Genomic DNA, 27,657 nt, shown 5'->3' with positions numbered 1-27,657 from the left:
CGAATACTGACTTACATATTGCACAATAACATCGCTCTTCTTGTGACTGGCTGGATAATTTCCGAAATATTCGAAATTTGTAAAATATCCGTGTTAACAAAAAGTGAGGACTAGAATTGATAAACGATGCAAGTGGCACAAGAATTCAAACACCGTTTTCCACGTTAAATTGTGAAATGTGCCATGCTTTATAATGTGGTAAACGTGAAAAGTGGCTCGTAGCCCTCTAAGTAGTTAAAAGGGCGTGTAAAGAGGTCATTCGTGTGAATGTTCTTACAGGCTGATGTGCGGAACGATGCGATTTCCCAACACTTTCGCTTTAGGCACTTATAACGTTTACCACTTTTAATCCTCAAATCATAAAATAATTATAACTCTGTCATCGCCTTATTTTCAGTGAAAGGTTATCAAAACTTGGGTTGTCAATACATTTAGTTTTACAGGGGTGGTATAACACTTATGGACGCGAGACTGAAATGCACACCTATACAGCCAGACCACCAGCCGCCACTGCCTTGCACCACCCAGTTTTGGAACCCAATCGCCGCCACTGGCTGTTCGAATCCCACTTTAAACTGTGAGCCCAGTCCTGATTAGCCTATCTGTGCATAAAGTGGACTTAAAACAAAAACTGTCATCCTTTTTACCCAGTACTTTGCTGGAAGGAATATTTTTTGTGCATTTGGAAGGAAATAAATAAAACACTTGCATTCCTTCGTTTCCTCACAAAAAGAGACGTAAAACGGTTAGTCCATCATCAGATGGAACCGCAGTAAGAAAATATAGTTGTAAAATATTTAATGGGAATTAACTTATTACAAACACAGCTGACTCAAAATTAGCCTAGCCTAAGACAAAACATATGCGTTACATATTGATGCACGATAAGAAGACAAGAATTTACTGTTTATTTGCTTGCTACAGGACGAATCGTACTGAACTCGTATTTTTTGTATTGTATGCTCACTGTACTCGGGTCCAAGGTCGAATATTAGTTTCTGTGTTTTTTTATGCGTTGTGCAAGTATTCGGCTTATTGCTGGTATGGATTGTATGTATAAGGGAAATCAGTTGCATGTTATACCTAATAATCTTTACTTTATTTACATAAGCCTTCTCAGCAATCAGATGAAACAAGAATGATAGTCTGTCAAGCATTGAGCGCATATACATGGTGCTGAAATGGAGTAAATGTGGTAATCGAGTTACGAAGAGTACACCCCTCATTCCCACTGATATGCTGCTTTCGTTTATTATTTAATAGTTACATCACTCTCCTTTTCAAAGCATATATCCGAATGGCCGAGCAAGTACCAAATCTCCCAGGAACATCTACTGTGACCGTTTCTGAAAACGAAGAAGAAACTGATAATGTGCCTACGCTACGTCTGAGACTTCGTAAACCAGAGCCAAAGAAGAGAGTGCAGTGGGGAACAGACGTTGTAGATAACGAGCATATGAACAAGAAAAAGTCTAAATGTTGCTGTGTTTACGCGAAACCCCGAGAGTTTGGTGAGAGTTCCTCTGAGAGCGATGATGAATGTGAGAACTGTCATGGTCATGTCGAGATTAAGAAAAAGAAACCACCTCCAACATCAGATGAAAATGTAGAGAATAACAATGAGACTGAAAACTGATTGTAGTTGTGTTTTAGTAATGATACAGAAGAGTTGCAGGTGAGGAGATCTAATCCTATGTGAATATCCTCAAAGCTTTCTCTTTGTAATCTTTATTTACTGACATCTTAACTTTGAGCATACCCAGAGTTATACCATTTCCTTCTGTAAACAGCATACTTTATTTATCTTAGGCTGCATGTAATAAATTTGATTTTTGCATGAATATTTGTCTGTTGTTGACATATTTTGTACAGTAACATGGTTTGCATGTGGTTTATCAAAGAATACGTTATATTTAGAGTAGGGTTGCCGGACGTCCCGTATATACGGGATTGTCTCTTTTTTTAAAGAAATGTCCCGGTATCCCGGAAAATGTTCTTGGAACACCCATTTGTCCCGTATTTAGCCAAAGAAATAACGAATTCAAATTTCAAAATCATTTTATACAACAAGAAATTAATAACAATTTATAACTAACCTAATTGGATACCAATTACCATTTACCACTCAATCCTCATATTAACATTGACGTAGAACTGCTCATTGTTGATTGTTCTGAATTTTATAGTAATGCATTGGAAAAAAAAGGTCCTCTTAATGGATGCCAAGAGTTCACTCAAATATTAATATATTTTGTCAAAATGTTTAAAATTAGGGATTAACAATGCTTTAAACTGCAATTGATTTTGTAATGTTTAAAAATGTTATAAAAAATAATTTAACTATATCCATGTCTATATAATCTGTATGTCCTTTTTTTTTTTTTTTTTTTTTTTTAGAAATCTGGCAACCCTAATTTAGGGAAATAGTAATGTTATGGTTATAGGAATAACTTAACATACAATTTCCTCTCCATTCTGCCTGTTTTTATGTAGGAAATATTATATTTGTGTGCATTAGAAATGTAGGTTGCATGTATCCCTCTGTTGAGATATGATTCCAAAGTTACCTTCAAACTAACACTCGCCAGCATCTTACACTAATTCATAAATATCTAGATAATGTGCCCTTTTTGTGTAATTTCTTTTTTTAGAAAATTTGAAGCTTAAACATGTCTGTATTCTACATTATTACATGCCAATGTTTGAAACCTCACTTTAAGGCAACATTTCCACATGTGTACACATACAATTTCTACACGAATCGAAATTATGTGCATTAAGCGTTTTTAAGTACCTTAACATTAATAGTATATAATCCTCTAATAGGAAGTATATTATACAATTGGTATAAAATTACCAATAGTGCTAGAACATAATTTTCTAGGTATGACTTAAGATAACCGGACCCCACTCCGATTTTCTTCATATTTGACATACTAATTGAGGCCTGCTAATGACGAATCTGAAGTTAAAATTTGTCGGAAACGTCTAGAAATTGTAAAATGATTGCGAACCATTGACGCTAGCCCCACAAACCATTGACGTGTGGTTAGGTTAGTTTCGGTTAGGTTAGGCAAACATAGTTAAAATTTGGTGTCATGGTAGTATCAAGAATATATATATTTCCCTGTGAAACAAAAAAAATCCACGAAAATCGACTTTTCCATTCTGAAAACTAACTACTTATTTTCGCTTATTTTGCAATTTCTAGACGTTTTCGACAACTTTTAACTTCAAATTCATGATTATAGGAGTCCTCAGTTATTGAGTATGCCAAATATGAAGAAAATCGGAGTGGGGTCCGGTCATCTTAAGTCGTTCCATTTTCTATTTATATATAAAGATATACACCCATGTTCACCATGGTTACGTGAAATTGCATGAATTATTTGGTTGGAAGTTTCCACAAAAAACTGCAGAGCAAATTAAGAATATAGAGAATGTCTCCAATTCCGTTAATTTTTGGTATACTAACTAAATTTGGCCTTCTAATCACGAATCTGTTGTTAAAATGTGGGGGTCACGTCTTCACGTCTGGAAATAGGGAAAAAAGCCGATATAAGTTCAATATATTTTTTTTTAAAGCTGTATCACATTGTTTTACGAACAAAATTTTAACTAAGCTTGCCTAACCTAACCTTACTGGAAATGGTTCTTGGGGCTATCCATGAATGGTTTGTGGGGCTAGCCATGCATGGTTCATGGCAACATATATATGCACATAAGTGTACAATTTTTTCACATGACCCCCGCATTTTAACAACAGATTCGTGATTTGAAGGCCAAATTTAGTTAATATACCAAAAATTACCGAAATTGGAGACATTCTCTGTATTCTTAATTCTTACCAAAACTGCAATATGACAATCATATTTACAGAGAATATTTATTTGCTTGAGACACCATGATTTTTAAAAAAAAATTATTAAACATCTTGTTCACATTACGATATACATGAAGATATTTTTTGTTCCCAAGTAATAAACTTTTTCAGTTGTCACAAAGTATGGTCTTGTGAGACATGGAAAATGTTTTTGTTTTATTCACCTAGGAGGTTGTTGCGTACACCTGAGAACAAGACATTTATTTTTGGTGAGATGAATGTATGTCATTGACTAAAAATGTATTTAAAAATTACTGAGAATTACTTCTTCTTTGAGAAAGATGTATTTTTTTTTAATGGCACGGTTGATGAGTGCGTTGGGTAACTGCAATGATGAGTAGATGAAATTGACAAAAGGACACACAGAACGGAATCGTGCAAAGACTGATACTGAACTCCGAAACCTACGATAGCAAGATTGTGAGTTCACCTTCGTGGGGACAGTTGATGGTACACAACTATCTGGAATATTGTGGTCCATGCCTAAATATGTGGCTACCACAACAACCTGTAAATACACTTGTATACATAATAGATGCAAACATGATGCAAGGCCACAAACCTTATAATTAAAAAGAGAGAGTGTGGGATGGATGTTTATAAATTCCTATATCAACATTTTAATTTTGTTAATTATGAAGTACAGCGTGTTCCGTTCAAACCTCCCACATTTCAATTCATCATTGCTAAAAGGTTATGAAACATAATGGAATGCGAGTGGTACTAGACGAAAGAGAAACTCAAAGAATTTTATTGCACGACCTCGAAGTTCACCGTTCTCTCACTATGCAGCGCCAATCACATGTGTCAAATGATTTTAATTGGATACATCCACGAAAATTTGAGCATTATTAATGGTTGTCTCGAGCAATTCCAGTGTGATGCTTCCATTGGAATGAAAGGTCCTTCACACTGACGAAACTAGTGTTCGTGTTGAAGTTAATAAACCCCCACCCTCAGTTCAAAAAGGTACACCTATATTAGGGAAAATAAAATATAGTAAAGCCAATAAAACTTATTTTTGAATTTTAATGGAGTTTTTCTGAATGGAATATAACAGTCAAAGTGAAAATTTCTGTTGGAACCACTGGTGTAAGCAGGAGGAGAGCTGATGCGGCTGCAGCCAGTGAAAAGAGCCAAGAACTCAGAAAGAAAACAGCTTTCCTTCCTAAAAAGAAGAAAGAAGTGTACCCCAGTGGTTGGAAACATAAAACATGCATACCAGGATTCTCAACGAAGTGTGAAGCTGGTATGGCATGATGCAACTATTCAATAACAGCTGCACGAAACCAAAATCGATTCATGGGAACACAACTGCTCCACCATTCTTGACGCATTAATGATCGTAACTTATATATACACAGTGGAGTAACCATTACTATTGATTTGAAATGTTACCAAAACAGTAATTCATGTGTGAAGCGTAAGTTTCAAATAATTCAAATTCCAATACATTGGTTACAAGTGGCTAAGCAAGCCGAAATCTCAGAAGAGTTGTTACGCTTCCCCCAGGAATCTCAAATCTGCATGTGTCCCAAAGCTTGTGCCTTAGACCGCACAGCCAGGGTGCAGGATAAGTTGTGACATTGATCTTTGCTGAAGCAAGGGAATGAGGCACCTATTTAGTTCACAAATCGTTGTAGTATAGACGTTCTGGAACTGTAGTATTAAAAACTTTTAAAAGGTCCTCTAAAGAGGTTGGTATTGAGAGATTACTAGCTCACAAGTATGATTCCATTGTCATTGCCCTTTCATGTAATTGGTACAGCTAACGTAATGAAGTAGATAATCAGTTAATAGACAAAAGAACCATAAATCATTACTGATCTTGATCTAAGAGGTCTACCAAATACTTCATCTCTGCACATCACTCTACAACATTGTGTAAAGTAACTGTTTATATAGGGTGGAGCATGATTTGACAGTTTTTCTAAAATTGGTACAAGAGAACTGCATCAGGAGTGGCTTGTAGGAGTATAGTTTGGTTTCAACAGGATGGTACTATACCACATGCACCACAAAGGTAAGTGGGAATGTTCTTCAAACAATGTTCCCGAGCCATTTCATTTTACGGTTTGGAAACATTGAATGACCAGCTCAATTGCTTCACTTTGTTCCTCATTGCGTCTAGCTTGAATCAGCATGTCTTGCCTTTCTTGATTCTGCAGATGTGCAATAAGAGAACTTGTGTCTGTGAACTCTTTGTCTCCTATCGCAGCGATGTGTTTAGATCGAAGTGTCGACACAACATAGGAAAGGATTTGAGGGTTCGTCGCTTGCGGGATGAATTGAAGGATGAGATTTTTCTTACGAATTACATAATCATGAATGGGCTGGTTAATTTCCTGCTTTGTCTCTAATAAAATTTGGATAGGCATGCTGACTAAGTGACTGCCTTTAAATAATGAAATTAATTCCTTCTTGATTTGCGGAAAGGTGAGGGTGTTGAAGTTTGGCTGCTTCTTGAGATCATTCAAAAATGTGAGCGCTATGTCTGCGAGGAACAATGGCAACATTTCACGTTTTTTATTTTCCTCCCATGCCAAAGTGCCCACAATACTATCGAACTTTTCAAGACTGCTCAACTTCTTGAGGGTTTTTTCCTGTGAAGGGTGCGGGGTATAAGCCATGGGGTATATTTACTTACATTCTTGACGGGGATGGATTGATGGTGGTAGGGGTGTTAGTTTTAGGTGTACTGGTTTGGGGTTCTGGGTGTTTCTTTTTTCGTTTGGGTGTTTCTAGACCACCTAGAAACTGGGGATAATCGGGATGTTGAGCCTTGGATCTGGTTATTCGGGGGGAAGGAGCAGGGGAATTAATAGCGGAGGCTAAGGAGAGAATCTGGTCAAGAGAACGGTCTAGTTCTTCGTGAAGAATAATTTGGGATTCGTTCATGCGAATTTAGGGAGGGGGAATTTTTATGCACTTATTCACAAGAAATGAAAGATAGTGAGCGGAAGAGAAAATTTACGAGGGGGGGGGGTTATAATACGAAGTGTATTATCGAAAAAGAAAAATTTCTAAGGTTGTTGCTTGCTGTGTGCGGCAGGGATTTTAAATTATGGGGTTTTGAGTGACGTAAAAAGAAATTAAAATTTTATGCAAATCCTCTGAGTGGAGCCGGCTCTCTCCACCATGTAGCGTGATGTCGGGTAAGGTACGGGATCGAGTCACGCTGGGACGTAGCTCAGATAAATACCATAGGTTTTGTTTGACTTAGCTAACCACATCTACCCTTAAGAGAGCTGATGAAGGATTGTTGGGAGCCTGTGGTGTTGAACGCTACTCACCCCTTGCTGTAGGTCTGGCCCTCGACCTCTGACGTCAGAGACGGTTGCACGGTGACAGGTGCCCACTGGAGAGATCGAAGGTGGCGATAAGAGACGGCAGGCAATTCGGCGACTTGATTGTAAATGGACTGCAGATTCTTCGGCTGGCTTAATCCAGACTGCTTATGGACTTCTCGCTTGTTGCCACCTCGTAACGTCGCGATCTCTCAGCAGGCCGTCGTCGTCTTCTCGTCAATCAGTTTGGTGGTAATATTGGAGCGAAGTGAGAGATCGATTTACCGTCTCCAGGGGTTTTATACATTGCATTTGAGTCATAACTTGGTGGACTTTGCACCTCCACTGTGCACCTGGGGTATCCCTGGATGCAGATGGAAATTTACAGTGGAGGTGCACTCACCGCTGGCGAGGGCCTTTGCCTTGCTGACTGTGCAGAGCCAAGTGGAAAATTCTTGTTGCTCTGCTCTGCATCTGGTGGAATGTAGGGTGAATGAGCGTTCAACTTGCGAGCTTCAGAGCGATGTTTGAGGCAAATTAATGTTTCTACCTTTATGCTCCCAATTCCTTCATCAATATATTAATATTAATTAGATATAAGCATGTAAAACAAAAACTGAAGTCTGACAACTTCAAATTTTCTGTCTATTTCTGTATGACAAAAGTTGGTTTACCAGTGGTAAACCAGATAACATGGGAGAATACACCACTGCTTGATCCTAATGGATACTACTTGTCTGATGTTCTTTTTTAAGACACTGATATATCTCAATAAATTGCAGTAAACCCTCTTCCTATTTCTAACAGTGCTCCTGTATACCCTCATTGCATTATCATGAAAACTATCAAATAATATTGACACACCCTATATATGTGTTATTTCTGCAAGTGTTAATACAAGGTGGTGCATATTGTATCTATCAATATGAGTTGGCTACCCTGTAGGGATGCAGGTGCGCATACGCATCAGTCTCCCATGCTTAGGCAGATGCAAGTCTGGGAATCAGTCTGCCATTGAATGTTGACTTGTTCAATAGTGGCAATGGAGGTGTTCATTCGAACGGGTTCCATTCAAGAGATCAGAAGGTACTGCACTGAGAAGCATCATGATGCCAGAGAATACGCCTCCTAAGACCTGGAGACTTTTGTTTCTGGCTTTCTATTGTCTGACCCAATGTATCATGTCGTGACATTTTGGCACGGGTTGATGGAGATACTAACTGGACCGTTGTCCCAGTACCTGCTGCGTCTCCTGAATGGAACACATTCAGATGAACGGGTCCACTGCCACGATTCGTGTCTGAACAGGTGAATATTCCATGTCAGACTGATTGCCAGACTTGTAGCTGCCTAACCATGGGAGACTTCTGCACATGTGCACCTGCGTTCCAACAGGGTTGCCAACTTAAACTGGTAGATACAATATGCACCACCGTGTATTATTATTATTATTTCATTTTTTTTTCTATGGAAGGGAAGTAAATTTTATTTTCTTACAAGCCACCGCACTGCTTTTTTTATTCTGAGATATTAAAGAGGCTGTTATTTTCAGAGGTTCCCCACTCTGTAACCTGCTATTATGCTAAATGTTTGGAGACTTGTGACTCGTAGACCCTCATTAGTTGCTGGCAACATGAGCTTCTACGCTGGTGCCGAACCTCCGTTGGAAGAAGTACGAAAACAACTGCTGAAGTATGAAGGTGGAAGCGTTGATCTTATGAAGGATGAAGAAACCGGCATTGCTACGTTGTGTTTGAATCACCCAGAGAAAAAGAATGCATTAAGTGGTAAGAAACTTCTTATTTATTCCTGATAACATCAGTTTGAAGTTGCAGCAATGCTTACCCATTGTGTAGAAATTGTTCGAAACAATTTCAAATAATACCATGTGTTGTAAATTATGTAAGTTGTTTAATCTTAATGTACGTATATCAGTTTTTGGAAATTTAAATTTTTAAAGTAACTCAGTTTCAGTTATTCTTTTTGAACCATAACTTTGTCACAGTTACTTTTTCTTTAAAATGTACTGAGCTACTTATGTATCTTATATCTTTCTTCTATATATATAAAAATGGATGTATGTGTGTGTATGTTTGTTCCGACATAACTCTCATAACTCGAACGCCTAGAGCGATTTCAACCAAACTTGGTACACATATCACTTGCAATATGGAAAGAAATACTGTGGGGGTAAGACACCCCTGGCACCCTTAGGGGTGGGGGTAGGAGGGGTGACATGTAAAAATAATCGAAAACAACCGATATTAGTGTGGAATCCATAGTTTTCGGGGTCACAGCTGATTAGTGTCACTCCCAATGCCGTTAAACTCCAAGTTCGTCACCTATCAGGATGGGGGTTAAAAATAAAATGTCAAAAATGACCTGGATTATCGTCGAATCCATACTTTTCGGAGTCTCTAAGCTAATTAGTGACATTCACGATGACCAAACTTTTAGTAGAATAATTTTATTGTTGTTAGGAATAATATTTTTAATTAAAGATGTTACAATTTTTATTGAATGAAGTATTATTAATTTAAATAGTACTAATATTATTATAACAATATTATTTGGTACACATATGACTTACAATCTGGAAAGAAATACTGTGCGGGTAAGACACCCTTGCCATCCCTAGGGGTGGGGGTAGGAAGGGGGTGACATGCAAAACGACCGATATTAGTGTGGAATTCATAGTTTTCGGGGCCGCTGAGATGAATAGTGACACTCCCAATGCCGTTCAACTCCAAGTTCATTTTACACTATAGTTAGAATTCATTATATTCCTGTGTAATACGAGGGTCACTATTTATATTTTGAGCCTTGGCAACACTGATTGAAGTTAGGCGCGATTTGACGTTTGCATGGAATTGTCTGGCATTACTGACCATAACGTACTTCAAATGTTTTGTCAATAGCTTCATTTGTGTTGTTTATGTTGCCTTGGAGATTGCGCGACAACAATAAAATGGAATTAACTCGTGAACATTTTCGTGCGATGATTTTTTACGATTTTCAACGTGGATTATCAAGACAAGAGTGCATCAATCAACTTACTTCCACATTTGGCGATGAAGCCCCATCCTTTGCCACTGTGAAATGCTGGTATAACGAATTTAATCGTGACCGCCATTTGCTCACCGACGAGATTCGCGAAGGTCGTCCAAAATCAGTTGTTGTTCAAGAAAACATTGATGCTGTGCAAAACCTAATACTGCAAGATCGTCATGTGACATACTGTGAGATTGAGGCAACCATAGGCATTAGTTCCACCAGCATATATAAAATATTACATGATCATTTAGCTGTGAGAAAGGTATGTTCTCGTTGGATCCCACACAATTTGACAAAAACCTCAAAAAGACGCTCGCGTCAATTGGTGCAAACAAATGCTCAATAAATACAATCATGGTGCTTCAAAAGACGTATATAAGATTGTAACAGGTGACGAATCACGGATATATGCATATGAGCCGGAACGTAAACAGCAGTCGACTGTATGGGTGTTTCAAGATGAACCCAATCCAACAAAAGTTGTTCTCGCTCGAAGCACATCGAAACAAATGGTCGCCTGTTTTTTCGGGAAAACTGGTCATGTGGCAACTGTGCCTTTAGAGGAACGTAGAACGGTCAACTCTGAATGGTACACAACAATTTGTTTGCCAGAGGTCTTCAGTGAAATACGGAAAACAAACAAACGCCGTCTGATCATTCTTGATCAAGACAATGCCAGCTGTCACACATCTCGTCTAACAACCAACTTTATGAACAGTCAAAAAATCGAATTGATGGGTCATCCGCCGTACAGTCCTGATTTGGCACCCAATGACTTCTTCTTGTTCCCGAATGTCGAGAATAAATTGCGTGGACAACAATTTTCGTCGGCGGAAGACGCCGTTGATGCGTTCAAAAACCATATTATGGAGGTGTCTGAAGAAGATTAGAAAAACTGCTTTGACAAATGGTTGGAACAAATGCAAAAGTGTATTGTCCATAAAGGAGAATACTTCGAAAAACAAGAAAGCAGTTTTCAATGCCAAATTCCTGTTTTTTCATTGTTAGGCTGAAAATATAAATAGTGACCCTCGTAGAAGATTGGGATAAATAAATACCCGGGCAACGCCAGGCAATCAGCTAGCTAGTTGTAGATAAGATAACTCATAGAATGGCCTGCCAACCTCCACAGCAGAGTAGTTAGCACAGCATGCTATGATGCCAGCTACACGGGAATGCACAAATGTACATGCAGCACACTATCTGTTATTATGAAAACTGGATAAAGTGATATTTCTTAATAAGACACATAAAGTCTGATTAGACTATGAAGTGGCAACAGTTCTAATTTCCATTTGTTCCTCTCTGTCCAGCAGACAACATGTTCCTTGTTTCTGATTGGCATATGAACTGTTGAGCAATTGCTAGCATGGAAAAGGGAATATATTGGACCAAATGCAGTTTAATTTTCATTAGATTATAATATAGCTCATGTGATTTAATGAAAATATAGAGGCAAGAAAATTCACACTAGACCCACATACGTAGTTGACAAATTTTCGCCATGCAAAGCATTTGCTCATGACAAATGTATATAAGAAGATTAGGTTGATTCTTTTTTTAGTATTAAAACATAAAGAAAAGTAACTGTTACTTTTGATTCTCATTGCTGAGATAACAGCTATTCATTTCAATAACTAAGTAGGAAGAGTTACGTTTACTTCAAAAAGAAACTGTTACTTTGAGACACTACTATATACAGCACAAAAATTGTATCACTATGTTTCCAATGCTTCACGTACTTTCTGTATGAATAACCAGGAACAAGATCGGCATTAGAATGTAAAATCCATTGACATGGCCAGATCACAGGGAAGACATTTTGCCATTTTCTGATGTGAATCTTGGATCACAGAATAGTTAGACATTTTAGAGTGTAGTATTCTCTTGTAATTATGCTGTACCAATCCACCATACGTTTGCTTAGAAATATTGTTAGAATCACAAGAGATAATCGCAATATTAATCTAGCTGATTCTTAACTGTTCACTGGTATGTGTGTGTGTGAGCATGATGCTAACCCTGTGATATAAACATAAGTTTTTTCAGGTCAAGATAATGGTATCACTTTCTGGTCATGTCTAGCTGTCATTTGTAATGTATGTGGCCAGACAATCACTGCCCTTTTTGAGTGTGTTTTTTGAGCACCACGTTCACACGTATACCAACCACATGAACATTTTGTTCATCAATTCTATTTAATAACCTTTCATCCAGCATCTTTTTCATCAGGTTTTCAATTGTGTGTAATTTTATCCACGTAAATGAAAAAAGTACTCCACGCGGCAAACTGGGCCAAGGCTTGCAGTGGCTTTTCCTGGTTGATGCGTGGTTCTCACTGCTGTTTTTGGGCTCTTTAGATGGGAGTCAGTTGCCATTGTTTTCAAGTAGCTCTCCAATTCTCACGATGTTGGGTAAAGATACAGCATGCAGGCATATGACTGGCTGATGCTGAGTTAAATACAGCGAGACACTGAAGAGATTGGGGGGGTGCCAAACTCAAGTGACATAGAGACTGGTTTGCACTAAAATGTTGACAGGTAGCCATCTGAACATATTAAATAATATATAACTTTCCCAGCCTGATTAGCAATAGTCAACTGGGAGCACAGACTTCAGAGAGACGACTTCTGATTTGCCCGCCACCTACACCAGACTACTCCCACACTAAATATAAAACTTACTTCTAACACATCTCTGCACCTCAATCCCTGAAGATGAGAGTGACGTTAGCTCTCGAAAGCTTGGAAGCCTATCTGGAAATCACCTGGTTGATATTCTGAGAAAAACCTGTTCAACTGTATGTTCCTTGTGCCTTCGTGACAACAACTCCGGGTGTGAAATAATTCAAGTGGATGAGAGAGGAAGATCTTAATTTACACATGCGTGCACACACACACACACGGATATATATAGATATGATTCACACTGCCACTGGAAGATTTACCCTCCAACCCAAAGGTACCTGCCACACCTGCATTATATATGGTGGCTTTTACGTAGGGGAAACATCCACAGCCCTCAACCTCAGGATCAACAACCACCACTTCTCCCAAAACTTGGACTTCACTGTTACCATTTGTACCAAAATCCACAATATCCGTTTCAAAGACTGCTTCCGGATAGTGATCATCCACACCTTACCACCAACACATCAGTTCAGAAAAGATGGGAGATGGCCTACATATCAGTTATGAATGCAACTACACCCAGTAACGTTCCCAACCAACCCCATTCCCCCTACATTACACTCCCCCCCCCACCATATCGCTTACAGTTTTTGACAGCCTAAGCCAAGCGTCAGGTTAACCTTGCAGCAGGTTTTCGCATATATAGATCCAAACGTGCGTGCAGAATATAGTTCCACTGAGACGTGTTCTATTCCGACACAACTGCATACTTGCAAGAATACAGTTATTTAATTTGTAAAATACAGACAAAATAATACATCCATTAGCAGGTGTGAACTTGATCGGATCCAATCACTGTGCAGACGAACTTGGATCCGCAGATTCGCCAACTGGAGTTTGTATTGCGTTGAGGAATCGCTGTAGCCCAAGTGCGAGTTGAGCAAGACTGAATACATTGCAGAGCACGTGGAATCCGTGATACCAGTGTTGCACATCCTACTATTTTAACCCTATGTTTATTGTGATTAATAATCGTGCTATACAGCGGCGAGAATGGCTGAATCAAGGTCTCCTGTTCAGCGAGTGTTATTGTTGGCTTCATCCGAAGGGAAAAGCTCTTCAAATCAAACAAGTTGTTTAAAATGCATAATCCTCCTTACGGAAACAAGATCAAAGTAAAACAGGGCGTGAGGTGATTTGCCGTCAATGTGCGCACGAACTGTATCCCGGGTGTTGAATGATTTGCGGTTTGAGTTTAGGAAGAGGAAACGATTGTTTGTTGTTTGACGACAAAAGAATGTCCGGTATTAAAAGATATCCCCGTGAGAAGAAACATGTTTATTATTTCGACCAGACGTGCTTTAACTCGGTGAGGGGAGGGGCAGAGTGATATTTTTTTTTTATATAACACCATGCAAAACCACTGCCAGGGCTGAAGAAACCGACGAGAGAGGGGAAGGGGGAGGCTTATTGTTTCACCCACTGGCGGCAATCACGTCTTTGTTGAAGGTGCATATTTACTGTTCCGTGCAAAGAAAGAGATGGATGATTAGCAAGAAATGGACAGACCAAGATTTGAATCCTGGTTTAGTGAAGTGATTCATAAATTGAAACCAGAGTAATAGCAGCAGACAATGCACCTGATTGTATATATCCCCAATAACATATCATGTTTTTTTTTTTGCTGGTATAACTTGAAGTGCGTGTGTCTTACAGTAACAAAGGTTTTCAAAATGTATTTTTTTATAAACTAAAAATAATTTGTCATTAAATTCAAGAGGGCCTGTCGTTGTTTACTTATATCTTTGTTTATTTTTATTTTTGCGTGCTCGAAATATACACACATGCTCATGGGCATCCGGAAGGGGAAGGGGCAAGGGGGCCGTGCCCCCCAGGAAAATGAAAGTCAACCAAAAATTATGTATTTCACACATATAATTTCATTTTAGCCACAATAATATGAGTTAATTATTGCATTAACACCATAAATTCAAATTTAAGCAATGTTTTTTAGGGAACTACACTCTTTTGGGGGGAAATGTGACTTGTTTGCCCCCCTGGGAAAAAATACCTTCCTTACCCCTCCCTGGAAAAAATCCTGCGGACGTCTATGCACATGCTCTCATGTTTCGAAGATATTTCGCATTTATATTAAGTAATGACACATTTTTTTAATAATTTATGCGCCCAAAGTACTTCTAAAATGTTACGTTTCAGGAGACAAAAAGAAACACAAATATATTCCGCTTGACATGCATGCGGGTTTTGATGTGTTGTGCGGTTGGCAATACTGTGGATTTTCTCAGTGTCTGCGATGTAAGCAGCTCGGTGGTTGAGGCAAGACTGGCACGGAAGATTCTGAGCTCAGTTCTCGAGCTAATTGATACATAAAACCTGCTGCAAACTTAGCCTGACGCGCGGCTTAGTGAGAGAATCATGTTTTTGTGGACTATTTATAACTTTGATCTGGATATGGCAACCTGGCATGTCAGACTCACACTTCTCTTCCTGCCATCTTTCTTTTCTCTATAACTGAAGATGCAGCTGCACAAATTTTTCGAGTGTCTTGTGAGTGTTTCCTTCTTTCCTCATTTGTTATATGAGTGGATTGGGAGTCAAAAACTTGATAACCCACAAAAGAATGAAACCAAAAAAAATGCAGGTGAAAGTTCGTCCATTACATTGTGGCTTATGGGTTACCCAGATGTTCCCATGTGTTTCTGGCTATCTGTGGCTACTAAAGGGGGGGACCCTTGAAAAATGCCCTCCTCCACGTGCATACATTCGGAGGTATGCGTTATTGTCCCGTTGCCTTAAATTATACAGGAATGTCAGTGACGTGAAATATTTACCGGATTCCGCCGTTTATCTTTGTTCTTTATTCATTATTTGTAATTATTATTTTTTACATATAGGTATGATTTAATATCATACCAGAAAATGGACCAATGATTATTCAGAGACCAGTATAATCATTGGTTTACATATAATAGTGTAAGTATGGTTATAATGTTATTGTGTTAGATCTACAATTATTGATTATTAGGAATTTAACTTCAGAGAGAAAGGTTAGTAATCGGAAGGTTAATACTAGTGTAAAGTGTATGGAATGGTATAATAATAATAGTAATAAAAAAGTTATGGGTTTAAAGTTGACACAGTTACTAATTGGGAGTGGTAGGAAGTTTAGAAGCCCTTATTTGTTGTTAATTTTTATCTGTTAAAAGTTTTTTATCACCATGAATTAGTAAAGGTCTAATAAGAAGGGTGGAGATTAGTAAATTCAAGATGATTAAGGGTGGAGGGGGAGAGGGTGTCTTACAGTAGGAGAAGTGGGTACTGGTGGACATCAGTACGAGAAGCACCTCCTGGAGGCCAGAGGAACGAGATATCCTGGATAAGTCAGGAGGGTGTCTCGTAAAAAGTATTACACGGTGTTATGAGTTGTATTCTGTTAGTGGTAGTGTTATTAGCCTATGCTCTGGGTCCTTGGTGTGATAACTTGATGGCTTTTATCAGGGAGTCTGGCTGGTTTCACTGTCATCTACTTCTAACTTCTTACCTGCCGAATGAAGTGAATAATCTTCTCACATTGGTCTGGTCTTCCTTGACGGGATCTCACTGGAGTTATGGAGGGTTTGGTTCTGCTTGTCTCTGTGTTCTTAAGCATTTGAATCTTCTCAGTTGTTGGTTGGTTACGATGGGTGGGCAAGGGGGGGGGGACATGGGCGTCGCCAGACATTTTTGCAGGGAGGGGAGGGGCGGGCAAATGATAACAGTTGAATAGCAGAAAAAATAACAATGAGTATTATTGCTAGTTATTAATGCCATTATACAATAATAAATATAAAGTATTAAAACAAATTTTATTTTTGAAATAATAATAATAATTATTATTATTATATAAATGTGGAGATTCGATCCACAAAATGAGTGGATACTAGCACAACTATTTTTCATTATTTCTTTTGCATTTTATGCAGTTAGTATCTGAAATTAATTTTGATATTAACTTTTGCACGTCTCGTTCAAGAAAAGGTTTTAAATGTTTTTTCATAAAGTTTGTTGTGGACCTCTCACCTACAACTGTAATTATCAGAATTTTTAAAACCGGGGAACCATTTGTTCTTTGAATGAAATGGTAGACTATAACCTTGTTCCTGTATTTTTCAATCAATGTTTTCGATCCAGTGCATTTTTAGTTTGATTATTCTGTTCAAATACTAACTAAATGAACTTTTTTTTTTGTTCCTAACAATAAGAGTAACAAACTTTCGGCTTTCTTGTATCTTTAAATGAACAATGTCAATTTCCAGGGGCGGTCCACCTACCCGTTTGACCCCCCTCGCGATGCCCATGGGGGGGTGGGAGGGTTAGGGATTTGGGTTCTGAAATGCAAGAGTTTCTCTTTTGAGATTAAGTCTGCTAGTTGGTTAAGTTGGTTGAAATTCTCAGAACTTATGAGCTTGTAGGTGTCAAAGGTTCATAAGGAAGACTACTGAAGGAATTTCATTCACTATTGTATAGGAACTGCATCCAATGTTAACTCTTGAACAGGATGTAGGTTATCACTAGGGCCCGTGACTTTATGTTATGAGGCTTCTCCGGAAAGTAAAGATACAAACACATTTGCACATTAGGGGGAAAATGTGTACTGAAGTTGGCAACACTGGCAGTAACCATGATCCATACAACGAGGATTGGGAGTGAGTCGACAGTGCTGCGCTGAGTCTTGTGTGAGGAACACGCGTTGGAAATGGCAGCGGCGATACCGAATCCCGCCAAGTGTGAAGTGCACGCCGTGATCAGGTTTTTGCAGGCACAAGGAAAGCGTCCATCGGAGATTCACTGAGAAATTGTGGCTGTGTACGGGAACGTAATGAATCGTCAAAATGTGGTGAAATGGTGCCGTGCCTTCGCAGAAGGTCGACGTGATGTTCATGATGAAGAGAGAAGTGGGAGGCCGTCAAAACAAACTGAGAGGCATGTTGTCAAGTGGAATCCGCTTTATTCATGACAACGCCTGCCCCCATGCAGCGAATGTCACCAAGGATCTGCTTGCACAGTTTCAATGGGAGCTCCTTCCCCATCTGCCATACAGCCCCGACCTTGCACCCAGCGACTACCTGTACCTCAAAAAAAATCTTGGTGGAAAACACTTTGCCGACGACGATGAAGTCAGGGAAGAAGTCACAACTTGGTTCCAGATGCAGGCGGCGGATTTCTATGATTCAGGGATACAAAAACTTGTTCCGTGTCTGAACAAATGTTTGGACAATGGTGGCACTTATGTGGAGAAATAGCCTCTGTATCAGTGTATCAAGTGTAACTTTAGTTGCGTGCAATACATTTATTTTATATCTTATTTTTTGTTTGTATCTTTACTTTCCGGACAAGCCTCGTATAATATATTTTTCATTTGGCTTCAGATCTAATATTGGGGTGAGATCTTTACATATCTGATGAAAATCAACCGAAATAGACAAACTTGACAAAGCATATTTTGACATATTTCACCAATTTTGCATTTTTACAACATATATCTGTATAATTTCGTAATTGTCTCGCACATAATCGGTTATTTCATATTTTTTTCTTCATACCTTTAGCACAGCGGATAGTTCATATTGTCGATGGCAGGATCTGGAAATTACAGCGGAAAAAAGGTACAGCCTTTTCTTAGTACAGAACAATAATACCCCACTTTTTTATATCCCGCCGACAATTGATAGCAATGCAATCATTATTGAGGAAAAATGTTCTCTCTCATTGTTGCACGGGAAGTGAAGAAGTTTCGTTCTCATTTGTTTGCCTTTTTCGCTTTTCACAAAAATCAGTCAAATGTAAAAATAACATTTGGTACATTACAGCCCCTACTCTATATACTCTATCGGATATGGGAGAAATTCGAGAGTTCTGTTGTGCATATTTTTGGCTTTACTGGGAATATTTCTGCATTTTTTTCACATATTTGTAATTTCTCATGACATATTTTCCAATTTATATGACATAATTACATACATATTTTACAGTTATTAGGACATAAAGTCCTGGGCCCTGGTTATCACATTTTACTCCCAAGCTGCTCATATGTAACATTGTAGAATGAAATGAGACAACCATTTCTAATTCGATCTCTTGTATTATTCTTGACGTTGGACTATGCTGTGGACAATGAAACATAACTATTTTATTTTTCAATCCTTATGTGGAATATTCACGCTCCAAAATTGTGTCAGCCAGTGTTGGTGATCATTTTTAAACAAGTGTTTCCTCATACTGATAAACTATAAAGTTGTGATTGGTGATTGCCATCGGTAATTAGCAGACACTACACTCATGCATATTATTTAACCAACAACTTGAACATGATTTTTCATCGCTTTTTATGTGCAGGTAAATACTCAAGAGTAAGTAACTTATGTTCTACCCTGGAATCCCTTGAGCATTCCCATCCTGGGATTCTCCATGAATAATGGTAGAGAAGGGGGAAATGTTAGTAGGAGGAATGATGCAACACCAAGGTGGCTACTCTAGGCATGATAAACTTCACGTACAATTCCCGGTTTATTTACAAGGTGAACTTTCCAAAAATTCAAGGGTCCAAGCAAATGTTTTCTCTATTTCAACCATATGTATTACCACCTCTCACCACCAACACACACACATACGTATATTAACAATATAAAGGGTTTGTGTGATCCCAATGAATCCAAAAATTCTAAGTCAATTCAATTAAATGGTATGTATACTATTTAAAATATTCAATTTAAGGTGAGGAATTTACATTTGGCATTTCACATACTCCAAGAATCGAAATACGGAATATACTAATCTACGAAAAATTGATAATTGTATAAGAATTTCAAATTCGAATTTACCTAATTAACTTCATGATATCTTGCAATAATCTGCCTCTCAAATAGATGGTTCCGCAAAGAGCACTAACAAAGTAAACGGACTGAGAGAATTCTGTTTTTCTCCAGGCAGCTTTCGTTTCCTTCCTCGATAAAAAAAAGCTAAACTGTAAAGAACTTGCTTCGGGGCATTTGTAAATGTATGAATTGATTTGGATTAATGAAAGTTATAATTTTTCACATCTATGGAGAAAAATCCAAGTAGAATTCACGCATAATTCCAGGAGCCAATAATTCACGGATAATTCCTTGAATTCAAGGAATTCCCTGTGAGTAGCCACTCTGAGCACACGCTACTGCAAAGGCTGGTAGTTGCAGTAACTTTTCCCCTTCTCTGCAATCCCATTCTCTCACATGTGCTCATTGGTCGACCCCTCTTGAGTTACTACGTGCGCAGAGACTTGCTTTCGTTCACTGGCTCCAGAGCTTCTCGCAACAGAGTATAGTGCACACTTACAATTTCAAGTAAAACGTTTCGTTGTATTTCGCCCATTTCAGGAAAAATGATTGTCAACCTGGCAGATTCAATATCTGAGCTTCAGAACTGGAAAAGTGGCAAGGCAACCCTCTTGTTTGGCGCAAACCACACATTTTGCTCTGGAGCAGATCTCTCCACGGCGAAACATATAAACAACCCCGATGATGGATTCTCAATGGCTACCTTCATGCATCGTATCTTGACTCAGCTTTACTGCCTTCCAATGGTTACTGTAGCGTTAGTGGAAGACAAAGCCATAGGTGGCGGTGCGGAATTAACCACGGCATGTGACTTCAGGGTGTTCTCAGCAGGTGCACGAATAGGGTTTGTGCACGGAAGAATGGGCGTTGTTCCTGGTTGGGGTGGTGGTACTCGGTTAGCAAGCATAGTGGGGTACAGAAAGGCACTGAATTTGGTTACCACGGGACAAATTTTGAATGCGGACGAAGCAGTTTCTCTCGGTTTATCAGATACAATTGTCACCAACGAGGACTCTTTTCAACAGGCCATCGAGTTTATCAAGAAAAGGACCGCGTTTGCACCCGAGGTTCTGCATGCAATGAAAATGATAATGGTTAATGCAAGAGATTTAAGTTTTGAAGAATCATTGATGCACGAAAGGAGACTGTTCGCACCGTTGTGGGGTGGTCCGGCCAATCAGCAAGCACTTCAGCAAAACATAAAGCACAAATAAGTGTACTAGTCAATATTATGTTATTCGGTGAAGCTGTTTTGAACATTATTATGAACAAGCTGGGTGAAAATTTTATTTTCTTGTTAATGGTACTGTGATATTGTTCATGAATGTGTTACGATAAACCGTAAAATTACACTATTAAAAAGATGTATGAATCTAATACATTTGTTCCTATTGGGGATAAAGGGAAACAACTGTAATGTTATTATTAGTGTTTTATGATGTTATGTTAGTTTTGGTTGTGCGTACCATTAGTGTTGTTTGTAGACCTGTCATGTGCCGAAATTCTTTTTGTGAAATCATTTTTTCTCAAATGTTATATATTAAGTGTTGTTACAACAACTTGTTAATTCATTGTCAAAGAAATGTAAAGCTAATTTGTGCCGTAATCAATGTTTTTGATGTACTGAATATTTTCTGTGTACGTAACTGCATAGTCTCCTTATTAACAGAATTACTTAATAATTGTAAGCATTGGCATCAATTTTATTTCAAGCTCCATTGCATAAATAAACTGTACTGCCGTATTAATATATTTTGTTACTTAATGGCATTTATAACAGTAGAAGAAATCAGGTATATTTCTCTATCCTTTGTCATCAGTAATTTCTGCAAATATGTACATCGTTAAGTTTTTGGTAAAGCCCATATCATCTTACGTGGATATTTGCAGCTATATACATGTGATTGTATAAATGCTTAATGCCTAAATCATGTGAGAAGCTATTAAAGATATTTGAAAATTTATGAATTTCTTTGTTGTCATTGGAGGGCAATGCTACTCTACATATTTATATTTAAGGTGACTGACTGTAAGTATCCCACCCTGTATGTTACCTACTTTTTTGGACATTTTTATTATAAAAAGTGATGGTTTTGCTGCATTGGTGTCAAAGGTAGTGATAGCAAGTACTTTTAATCATAGCTATATGCTTGCATGCATAGACACACACACACATTTTCTGTATTTTCTTTGAAAGGTGGTTAGCATAAAATCTTTCCATATTGTCATTTTTTGCTCGTGAAAGGTGTCATGTTTTGTCATAGCATGCTGAATTTTAGTTATCATAATCAGGCTATCTCATAATATTGTTTGTTTATTTTTGCATTGGTTTAGATCTGTGACTGTAAAATTAACCATGTGGAATTACTGTGATGAGTGCTTCATTCAATGGCATTACTAGGTAGGGTCAAGAGTGACATTCAACCACCCAAATTTCCATGTTAGGAGTATTATTTTTTAACCTTCTGGAACCTGAGGCTTATGTGCTGCCTCCTCCCCCTCACAGGTTAGGCTCCAATTTACATTGCTGCTTGGACTCCATGGTTATCCCTAATAACAATAATAATAATCTTTATTCTTGCCTTGACACATGCTTTATGGTTCAGTGCAAGTGACTTACCGTATTTGCTATCATATAAGATGCACTTTTTCCCTTTAAAAATAGGCCTGGAAGCAGGGTGCGCCGATACTCCGTTTTTGATTGTCTTCATTTCTGGAAATTTTCTGTTGTGATTTAGAATATTTCTTTCTTGATTCCTTGCGGTGTGTGATGAATTGAGCTCGGATTTGTATGTAATTACATATTCTATTCCTTTCTAGATACGTACCTTGAACAGGAAAATGTCAACGAATTATATAACTGCCATGATTTTGCATAAGTTTTATGTTACATATTTGCCAGGATTTTACATATTTGCTAATTTACTGTACACAACATATTTCGGTAATTTTTTCTATCTTGATCCTTTTCCCTATATTTTCGATATCTGAAACATGATGAAGAAAATTTGTTGCTCAGGTGATGTCATATTTTCTAATCAATGAGATGCTTAGTGCTTACAGTCGCCTAAAATTGACTGCCAAGTCGACAGACAGGCTGAAGACAAAAAAAATAAAAAAAATGGGAAATGTTATTTATCGAAAGATGCTGATTGCTGGAGTTTCTCTCCCCCCTCCTTTTTTGGTTATATATTTTCGTTTCACTTTTAGGTCCAGGCAAAGCACCTAGAAACTTGGAAAGTGGACAAGAAAGCTACTTTCCTGTACGTAGCGAGTTCCACAATATGTTCCCTTGTACAAAAAGTACAAAAGTAGCTATGTATTTTCATTTGATTGTTTTTAGATGATTATTTTTACAATTTGTTTCAAAAGTTACAAAGAGCTCTCCTACATATTTACATATTATCCAATAATTTGTGATGGAAAATGTAAGTTATAGTGACAAAATTGGTTTCTTAAATATGTACACGTTGCTGTCAGAGGTGTCTCGTGAACGCATACGGTGCATGCTGCGCATGCGTCAGTTGTGGGAAAAAGGACAGCTTGCTCTGCGACGACATTCATGAGCATTTCTACATTCTAATTTCTTCATATAGGAGAAGTATTTATTTTACACGAGAACGCTCAACTAAGATTATATTATATTTCTTTGATCTGAAGTGATGCATGCATCAATTGTGGGAAAAGAATTATTACTTTCTTTCACTTCAGATCCAAGAAATGTAATATAAGCTTAGTTGAGCGCGCTCGTGTAAAATAAATACTTCTCCTACATGAAGAAATTAGAATGTAGAAATGCTCATTAATGACGTCATAGAGCAAGCTGTCCTTTTTCCCACAATTGACGCATGCGCAGCATGCACCGCAGGTGTTCAGGAGACAAGACGCCTCTAGTTGCTGTGCTTTTTTATTTTTGAGTTTATAAATTTGATACAAATTTTAATTTGAACAACTTATGTCCTTAAAATTATGCTGAATATCTTCAAAAAAATAAATATCTAGCAGTATTCTTGAAATTGATTGGATACTGTATTGCTATTAATATTACACATTCTTTGATGCTACATATTTGCTACATATCCTTTTGATAATACATATTTAGGTACATATTTTATCAATTAATTGCATATTTTGTATTTTGATATTACATAAAAATCCAGGCTCTAGTGATGAAGATAAAAATTATTATTTTCTAGTTAGATTAGGTAAGTTATTTGTTGAAAGTTGTACACAGTAATTTACATTAGAAATGCTGTAAATTAATTATAAATTCAGTGATAGTTTTTTCCTCAAAAATGTGTTAAAAAAAGGGGGTGCATCTTATACATCAGCAAATATGGTAATTTATGAATCCACATCAATGAGTAGAGGGTTCAGAGTAATGCACTATGATGCTTGAGGTTCCAGGTTAAAATCCTTAAAATTCATGATTTTATCATAATTAATCCATCATTCCTCATTATTGCAATTAACCAAAGAGATAGAAAAGCCATGAGGTGATGTAAAATAGTTGAAATGGAAATAGAGGTTTGAATTAGTGTAATTACTGTACCAATTCCATAAAATTTACCATACTGAAAAAGAATAACTTTTTGGAGCACATTGTAATTCTCATAGTTCCATAAATGCATTTTCTGTGCCCTTAAAACTATTTGTATCACCTTAGAAACTAAATCTTTATGAGAAAATAAATTTTTTCCTAAAATTCAAGAATCCCATTTAACTTTTTCCTTGATTTTTGGCAAATAATTATGACGAAGAGTGATGATATGATGAAATTGATGAAGGGACACACACAAAGAACAACCATGCCCAGTCTGGGATTCATACCAAAGACTCCTGATGTCGTAGTGTCCTCTGCTAACCACTTCAGCATGGAAGTTAGCCCATTTCACCTGTAATAAAAGCAATCTTTCCTTTACTTTCAGAAAGCCAGAAAAATAATCGAGAAATATTTCAGATCTTAGCAATAATGTTGCAAGAAGCATTCCTCCCCTCCATTTTGAGTTTGCCATATTCAAAGTGGAAATTCCTATCTGGGGGATCAATTGAAGACAATGCAGTGGATGCCTATGCAAATTATCTGTCTTGGGGAATGCTTTATGATATGTTTCTTAACTGGGAAATAGTATTCACCTGCATATCCCCACTTCGAGCACTAGTCGTTTGGTAGTTATAACAACATCAGGGTTCCCACACACCTGGAGAACTTGAAAATCTCGGGGAAAATCATCATGTGATGTTTGTGGTGCAGTGGCAGTAATCAGATATGCAGGGTGTAAGCGAACGTTATGTTTAAATCATTTTTTTGAGGAGTACCATTACTGTGACGAGTATGTACATTGACACCGTGGAAGCAACAATGGGGACGGTTTTCAATGTGATGCATGGGTGCTTGTCTTTACTTTGTGTTGGAAGATTGATTACCATAACGTTGTTTCGTGTTACTTTCTGGTGGTAATAAATGTTTTATACATACTGTGTATTCATCTATGGAACTATCCTCTTGTGTCCTTGGCTATGGATATCACCTATATGATATCTAGGTCATGCTTGATAGGGTTATGGTTCCCGTGTGCGGCTCTGGTCCGTCTATTGTTATGCCCATGCCTATCCGGGAACAAAGGTGTCTATGAATTCGGCATATCTCTACAATTGCACTGCGTTTGGTACTGACAATCCTACAGTTCTGTGTTTTTGTGTGTTCCAATTATAATTATATGAGCCTGTTCTTCCTATGCCAGATTTACGTGGTTTCGGAGTCAGATCCCCACTTCAATCTGTCCTCATCTTGACATTTGAGGGGGGGGGCTTACCCCTAAAACAATTTTTAGCCGAAATAAAAAACACGTATTTCTTCCTTTCGGCCCGTCTATGCACCTGCCACGTTTCATGGAAATGGGAGGGGGACACTTAGATAAGCTCCCTTGTAAGTAGGACTATGACACCTCACATGTGAAAAGCATACGATGTGTACAGTGTCTCTCAAAAGTTTTAGGACAACGACATTTTAAACTAGGCAACCCAAATTACGTAAGGCGCTGGTGGGTTGCTTGCAGAGTTAGGCTCAATTTCAGGGTTGCCATATGCACAATAGATATTTATGAAATTACTGCTTCAAATACATTGACAAATATTAATGAAAAACTATTTATATTTGTGGTAATTTAGGACATACTTATTTTATCCCATTACCCACTCCAGCTCAATGCAAGGATACCTCCGCAAATATCGAATGAAAACTTTTCATCATGTGCAGTTCTCCATTAAATGTTTGCGCCGATTCGTACTACCTTCGTATAATTTATTACAAACAAATATTCTTTGCACATTACATGTAGGAGGAGTGTTGCATCTACATTTCACATTAGTCAGCTCCTCCTAGCTATTCTCAAGAACAAAAGTTTGTAGGGTAGTGGTTACCATTGTAGATCGTCAACCTGATGGTCGTAGGTTCAAACCCAACGATGGCAGAAACTTTTCGTAAGTTTTAGACATATCCCATTGTTTTCAATGTCCACGCAGTGTGAAACGGAATGATTCTGTTTGGAATTAACGATTGGGGGAGGAGAAATGTTAAATAACAAAACCTCCATTTCAACGAACTGAGAAGTGCAGAAAAATTGGATAATTCTTATAAATATGAAAATTACATTCATGCTTTTACTGGTATAATCGTAGGTAGAATCAAAGATCTTACGTGGCAGATTTTATCTCGCTCTGAACTCAGCCAAAACGCATTTCGCACCGATCTAATACATTCTCCAATTAATTTTAAAATATTATTGAATGTTTAATGTCGATATTTTGATCAATGCATCAATTCTTGACGCTGAGAAGATATTTTCTTCAAATACCCGAGACAAACGAATATTTTCGAGACGAGACAGCATTTCACAGCATTTCCACGAGACGAGACAGGCCAAAGTCTCGTCTCGTGGGCAACACTACTTGTCTCCATCCCATTCTTCTCCACTCCTCTTATCTCCTCTCCTGTCTTAGATTTCCGACTCCACTGCACTCTTCCCCTCATCTTTTCGTTCTTCTCATGTTCTCCCTTTTACTCTACTCTCAACTCCTTTCTTCTCGTCTCCTCCTCTCCTCTCAAACCTCCTCTTCTCCTCTCATCTCTTTCCCTCCTCTCTTCTCCTCTTTGCTCCATTTTCCTTATCTCTCCCCGCATCTTTTCCCTTTCTCCTCACTAATTCTCCTATCCACATCTGTCCTATCTTTTATTCCCGCCTTTACTATTCCTCTTCCCCTTTTGCTCTCTCTATTCTCCTCTCATTTGTTGTCCCTTTCCGTTTCCTCTCTCCTCTTTTCCTTTGTGTAGACTCATCAGCGATGAAATGCTAGAAAATCGATTTTCTTTCTTTCAGAAAGTATTTCTTATTTTCGACAAATGTAATACTGATCTTTTTTAGAGTTTTATACAATAATACTTGGTTTTATTCCTTTCGCGTATTTCATAAATATCTATTGTGCATATGGCAACCCTGAAATTGAGCCTAACTCTGCACGCAACCCACCAGCACCTTACGTAATTTGGGTTGCCTAGTTTAAAATGTCGTTGTCCTAAAACTTTTGAGAGACACTGTACAAACTATGAAGTCGGTGGTAGCGCAATTATCCCGCGAATGGTTCATTTGCAACCCCATGTTTACTGAGACTTTTTTGCTTCAACTATAGTGTACTTTTCACAGTTTCAGTTTGCGCTATCACTTCTAATACACCCTATACATGTAAAAATTCAAAATTCATAGATAATTTAATTCAAACCCTTTCCTCTAAAATACACATAACTCAGTATTTGTGTTGCTGGACTTGGAGAATTAACTTGTATGCAGAAGGTTATTGTTTTATTAAATAATTGAGACTGTAGTTGCAATGTGTTATTTTTAAGGATCCATGCATTCGTACATGTGAAT

The 27,657-nt window shown here is 37.9% G+C and overlaps 2 protein-coding genes across 2 annotated transcripts; both read left to right on the top strand.

Moving 5' to 3' along the window:
* The first annotated feature begins 875 nt into the window (after positions 1 to 875).
* Positions 876 to 21,748, top strand: LOC145980082 (ethylmalonyl-CoA decarboxylase-like). Its single transcript, XM_083113079.1, has 3 exons — positions 876 to 1,041; positions 8,723 to 8,957; positions 20,270 to 21,748. The coding sequence occupies exons 2-3, from the start codon at positions 8,750 to 8,752 to the stop codon at positions 20,941 to 20,943; spliced, it is 882 nt and encodes a 293-aa protein (XP_082969205.1). The 5' UTR covers positions 876 to 1,041; positions 8,723 to 8,749; the 3' UTR covers positions 20,944 to 21,748.
* On the top strand, positions 962 to 2,307 carry LOC145980083 (uncharacterized). Its single transcript, XM_083113080.1, has one exon. The coding sequence runs from the start codon at positions 1,298 to 1,300 to the stop codon at positions 1,634 to 1,636; it is 339 nt and encodes a 112-aa protein (XP_082969206.1). The 5' UTR covers positions 962 to 1,297; the 3' UTR covers positions 1,637 to 2,307.
* Positions 21,749 to 27,657: the final 5,909 nt, after the last annotated feature.

Source organism: Lepisma saccharinum, chromosome 27, assembly GCF_977018435.1.
Source record: "Lepisma saccharinum chromosome 27, izLepSacc3.1, whole genome shotgun sequence".
Classification (NCBI taxonomy): domain Eukaryota; kingdom Metazoa; phylum Arthropoda; class Insecta; order Zygentoma; family Lepismatidae; genus Lepisma; species Lepisma saccharinum.
This window is presented reverse-complemented; position numbering and strand designations above follow the sequence as displayed.